The sequence below is a fragment of the Vigna radiata genome, chromosome 9, assembly GCF_000741045.1.
Source record: "Vigna radiata var. radiata cultivar VC1973A chromosome 9, Vradiata_ver6, whole genome shotgun sequence".
NCBI lineage: Eukaryota > Viridiplantae > Streptophyta > Magnoliopsida > Fabales > Fabaceae > Vigna > Vigna radiata.
The window spans coordinates 8,776,582-8,782,581 of NC_028359.1; the positions used below are offsets into that span (position 1 = coordinate 8,776,582).

The window sequence follows — 6,000 nt, forward strand, 5'->3', positions numbered from 1 at the left end:
TAAACTCACCTACGTCTAGTTTAATCTTCAACAAATATTTTTGAAGTAACAAAACTTCTTTATAAATGTACAAAAAAAAATATATATATATAAATATACAAAAAGTATTTTGAAGAGTCGAAGTTCTATCATTCTTAAGATCTGCAGCTACTTTAGAGAGTAACTAATTTAACAAAACATCAATAAGATTTGAAATTATAAGGATCAATCATTTTGGGATAAAAATAAATAGAAATTAAAATAATGATATGAAAAGGAGATAATATTTGTTTAGTGCTTACAAAAGTGTTATTTAATTGCTGTGAATTGAACAATTAAAGAATCATTTGGTTGAATTTAGGCCAACTTCTTTGATTAGTGAACTTAGGCCAACCTGAGTACACACTTACCTAATATCAGAATAGAATCATACCAACCAAACCACCACAACTAGCAGTTTAGTTTACTTAACCTGCTTCCACCAACTGAAATTTCAACCACAATACAATCATGCATTAAGTTTCTATTGTTTATATGATCATTATCTTGTTATATAATATTCATTTTTATTGAAAAAAAAAGTGATATTTTGTAATTAATATAAAAATCTTGCATTTATTAATATGTAAAGACAATTAAGAAAATGACACCCAAATAACAAAAGAAAATAAACAAATGACAGATACATAATTGAAAAACATAAAAAATTCAAATATCCAATAAACAAAAACTTTAATAAAGACTTAATTTAAAGTAACTAAAACTTTAATAAAGACTTAATTACAAATACCTAAATTTATAATAAAATTAAAACTTAATTAAAAGAAGCAATTGGGGATTAATGATACATGAAATGAAGCTTTCTTTTGAATTATGAAGAAATGGAATGTTTCCGTTTTTTTTTTTTATATTAAAAGTTCTTGGTGTTATTTCTTTATTCATTTGTTCTTTTTATTATTACTAATCTTAAACCACAAATATTTCCTAACAATGATACTTAAGATAACTTGATTCAGGATATTTTCATAACTTATTTACTATAATGACAATGATAGAAAATTACTACTACTATTCAATGGGAAGACAATGATGATTTAATGTGGTTTTCATAGAAAACTACTTCTATTGAAAGACAATGACAATGAAATATAACTATTTTCCATGCAAAGTTGGACACAAGTTAATGGTCGAATTCAAAATCCAGACAATGCTTGTATTCAATTCAATTCTTGACAATGTTTTACTTATCTTCCAACTAAACAATATTGATCCCAAATGATATCTTACCTCACTTGTGAAAAATCTCTAGGGGCAAGATAAACTAATAAACAAAACCAATTTATGCTTATTTATTATTTTTTTCCTATAACGGTTACCCATGCATGATTTTGAAATTCATTTATGCTTGTTTGAACACATTGATGCAAATAGGATTACCATGTTTTTAAACATCCCTTGTTAACAACCGTCAATGTTGTTGGTACTCTCCATCATAAGGGGGGCTGATGTTTCATTTGACTCCAATTTGGTTCTTTTGTCAAACAAGTTCTTTTTGCTATGAACCAAAGCACCGAAATTTGAGAACAATAACTAAATCAATAACTAAGTCCTCTGAATAACTGAATCAATACCTAAGTCTTCTAAACAACTCAAGCATTACAAACAGTTCTTCATAAAAATAGTTCAATAACAAATAGTTCATGAAAGATAATAATAGAATGAATAGTATTGATCCTTTGTTTCATGATTTTTGGATTCTTGTGTTTCAGATGTTCTGTTTCAAAGTTTAAGTAATCTCGAATTAGAGTATTCATGTTTTCTAACAAATGTCTTTTAAGAATTGGCATTAATGTTTTTAGATCGACCTAGGTCGGCCTAGAGGCAATCTCTGTGTTAAACACTTATTCTTTTGGGAACCAAGTATCTTTCCAGAATTGGTATGAATATACTTATAAATCGACCTAGGTAAGCCTAGAAGCGATCTTGAATTCAGTAATGAGATGACTTAATCACTTATTTTGAACCTTTAAGTCTTAAGTGTGAACGGTGAACATGTCCCTAGGCCCAAGATGTCGAACTTTACTTTAATCTATTTTATCATAAGAGTAGGAATAGAACATGAACCATAACGAAATATAATATTAATAGTATCCATTTAAGGTAGTTCCAGCAAAACAAGTGCAGAAAACACAAACACAAATCCACTATTGCAAAACAAATATGATTCAGAGTAATATTTCTGAGTAACAAACAGTCTAGGCAGTAGCACTGGACAAAAAGGCTCTTCCTGGTTGGCGATTAGCCAATGGTCCATGGCACCCAAGAAGCTGCAAAATCACAAAACAGAACATTTAACTCAGAAGGACCATTGCGTGCACTAATAATAACTAATTTACGATACAAGGAAAATCTCATTCAGAAACACAATTCGACGCAATCCCTAAGATCAAAGTAATCATGTAATAACATTCTCAGCATGATAAAATCTACCAGATATACAGTGTCAATCACAGCACATTGCATTATCAAGCAACTTCACATTACCTTGGCATTGACACCATCAGGCATAATCCTGTTCTCTGACTTGAACTTCAAATAGTCTGTGCGGTTAAACTTGGTGAACCCCCTAAACAAGAATTTAAAACCTAGAGTTAAATTGATACTCAAATTGTGAATTGTTGATAACAATATAATAATTACTTCAGATATATCCATATAGATTATATATAATGTCCAATGTAAACTAGAAATAGACAAAAACAATTTAAGCAGAAGTCATACAGAACTATTAGTCATGTTTGAGTCTGTAAAACCCCTATCTTAAAAAGAATAAAAGCAATATGATTAAAATAGATAAATAGAGAACATGCATTAAAAGGGTAACAAAAGGAAGTGGTGGAACAATCAAACAGGATACATTCACCAGTGTTCTTTCAATTCCTCTTCCTTTCACAATTTAAGCTCACCTTTCTTCATCTTTTGTTCATGGCAATTTATAAAAGTAAATGAATCAAGTGAATTGCATACAAATCACAGATTCGTCCATGTACTGCACAATACAAATTCATTCAAGATTCATACTATGATATAAATTAGCAGGTAGTCAAATTTCATTCAATTGTGAATCAGAGGATTCTGATAACTATACTTTTCACAATTCAAATTCAACAACTGTTAATGAATCAGCAGCCATGTCTCCAGATACATACCACTTCCTGCTAACTATAATCTTTTGGCGGCCAGGGAACTTGAATTTAGCACGGCGGAGGGCCTCTTGTGCATGGTGACTGTTGCTGTCCTTGCAGCGGACAGAGAGCAAGACCTGGCCAATAGCCACTCTAGCACAAGTACCCTGTGGCTTTCCAAAGGCACCTCTCATGCCGGTCTGGAGCCTATCAGCTCCGGCACACGAAAGCATTTTGTTGATCCTAAGAACATGGAAGGGATGAACCCTAACCCTCAAGTGGAATGCATCCTTCCCAGCAAATTTTGCCATGTACTTGTTGCACGCAATCCTAGCAGCCTCAAGGGCCTCACTAGAAACATTCTCCTTCTCCCAACTAACCAAATGCACACAGAAGGGAAATTCATCAACACCTTTTTTCTTCATGCCAACATCGTAAATCCTGATCTTAGGATCAGGAACACCACGGCAAAACCGCGATTTTGGGTAGGGTTTGTTCTTAATTTGACGATAACATCTTGCTGGTCCTGAATAAAGCACCATAACAACCATTCATGATTATCACATCTAGTTCCACAATCACAATACAAAAACAAATGCACACATACAAAACAAAACGTGAGACACATTTTGAGACAGAACAGAAAACTAATGTTCCAATACAATGAATTCACACATTCTAAGGTTAATTCTAATTCGTAAAAAAAACTTGGATTTGCATTCAATTTGCAGAACCCACAACTTAACATCACATAAGAAACATAACCCGTTTTCTTAGGAAAAAAATTCAAAAATTTCATTAACCGAAGTGAACGAAAAAAAAAAAAAATTGCATGAAAGGAAAAGGTTAGGTAGTGAGCGCTTACTTCTACCCATGGCTACGCTTTGGGGTGAGGCAGAAACTAACCCTAGAAAATGAAGAAGAAAGAGGGTTTTATTTATTTTATACAAAAGCAAAAATGGGCTTAGTGTTACATTCTTAATAAAAAATTAAAATTGGGCTTTTCTATTTAGGCTCGACTTTTACTTCTTGCACCTCTATAATTACTATACTATATAATTTAGAACTTTTTTGCGATAAAAATTTTGAAAATATTTTAAACTAATTATTTAATATATATATATATATATATATATATATATATATATATATATATATGTTAGAATGAAGAGTTTTAAAATTATATGGGTGCAAATAGTAAGTACGGGATATTATTAATGACTAAAAAACAATTTAAAATATACTCTTTTAGTAGCATTTAATCCTGGTATGAATTATTCATTGTAGGATACATTAATTAAAATGACTTGCGTTTTGATTACACTAGATGATATTTTTGATTGATAAATTAAGTTTACAATTACTTGTGTATTTATAAAAAGAAGAACAAGGAAATAGGTTAGACCCTATAAATCTTTTAGACTTCACGTACTAAAAAATCTTTCACTTGAAGAATGATCACATCAATTGCACTCCAAAGTAAATCTAGTAAACCTTAAAATTGTAACACCTTCAAACTAGTGTGATACCTTCTCAACAATTAACCATGAAGGCCAATTAAAGCTACGCAAAGTTTTAACTTCTATGACTATCAAAATAGAAAGCACGGTCACACTGTTCCTTATCCAATTCCTCAAGAAAATTCTTCAATCAAACAATTTCCTTACATTCTTTTAAAAAACCATGTACTCTGCTTTTTTGAAGTCGAGACGTCCAACTAACTATTGTGCCACCTTCTATGAAAACAAATCTTGTAGTATTATTTCTCGTGTCTGAACAACCTACCAAATGTGCATCAAATTATCCTTCCAAAATAACATAATGAAGTTTTAGAAGTACCTTTTCAGGTAGTGTAGCAACCACTTGACAACTTCTTAATGTTTCCTTCCTAGATTAGACATGAATTTGCTAACTACTCCCATTATATAAGCAATGATTGGTCTAATGCATACCTTTGCATACATTAAGCTATCAACTAGAGATGCATAAGGAATCTTGGCCATTTATGCCTTGTCTTAATCTGTTTTAGGTGATTGCACTTTGTTGATGTTAAAGTGAACTTCCAAAGATGTACTTGAGATCTTGGCATCTTGCACTTTCCTAATATAGTTTCTATTGAGATAATATTAGAGAACCATCATATATGTTCCTATTGATTAACTCTTTAGACAATTGTGCCTTCAATATATTAATTTCATCCATATTAGAGTCGGTAACTAACATGTCACCAACATATAAAAACAACGTTGAACGATGAGTTTAAGAAGATAAATGAGGTGTAGAAACTTACAATGACGGAGCACAGTGTTGTTCAAAAAAGTAGAGGGAGACCAATTTTGCGAAGAAAGAAACTGTTCATCCTAGAAAAAATCCCTCTGCAAATTGACGATTCAACTGACAACCTTTTAGGGATGTTGTTAAAATGTTTACAAAATCTCATACCGCAATTTTCTGAGGCGTGTAGATCACTGTTCTTAAGGACTTATCCGCGATGTATTGCGCAAGTCCCCCAAGATACAACAGGAACTTCTCGAAAATATTCGAGGATTAGAGAACTAGCAAGAAACTCTGATAGAGTTTATACCCAGAATAATTTTTAGAAGAGAGGAAGAAAGAAAATGAAAAACTCAGAAGAGAGTAGGAGAGAATGAAAACTAAGAATAAAACTAAAGAGAAAGAGTCAACTTGGTGTTTTGTAGTGTCGAAAGTGGATCAGGCCCATGACCTAAAATATCTCTTAGAAAATTGTTATTTTTAATAATGTTCAAAAATAGATATTTTGCAATATTATATTAAAAAATTATAACAATCCCCCACATATTGCAAAATATATATA

General features: G+C 31.4%; 1 protein-coding gene across 1 annotated transcript; it reads right to left on the reverse strand.

Moving 5' to 3' along the window:
* Positions 1 to 2,091: 2,091 nt before the first annotated feature.
* Positions 2,092 to 4,102, reverse strand: LOC106773549 (60S ribosomal protein L10). The gene is made up of 4 exons (XM_014660240.2): positions 4,030 to 4,102; positions 3,189 to 3,690; positions 2,524 to 2,605; positions 2,092 to 2,306 (listed from the first exon to the last, which is right to left on the reverse strand). The coding sequence occupies exons 1-4, from the start codon at positions 4,037 to 4,039 to the stop codon at positions 2,235 to 2,237; spliced, it is 666 nt and encodes a 221-aa protein (XP_014515726.1). The 5' UTR covers positions 4,040 to 4,102; the 3' UTR covers positions 2,092 to 2,234.
* Between the last annotated feature and the right edge of the window lie 1,898 nt (positions 4,103 to 6,000).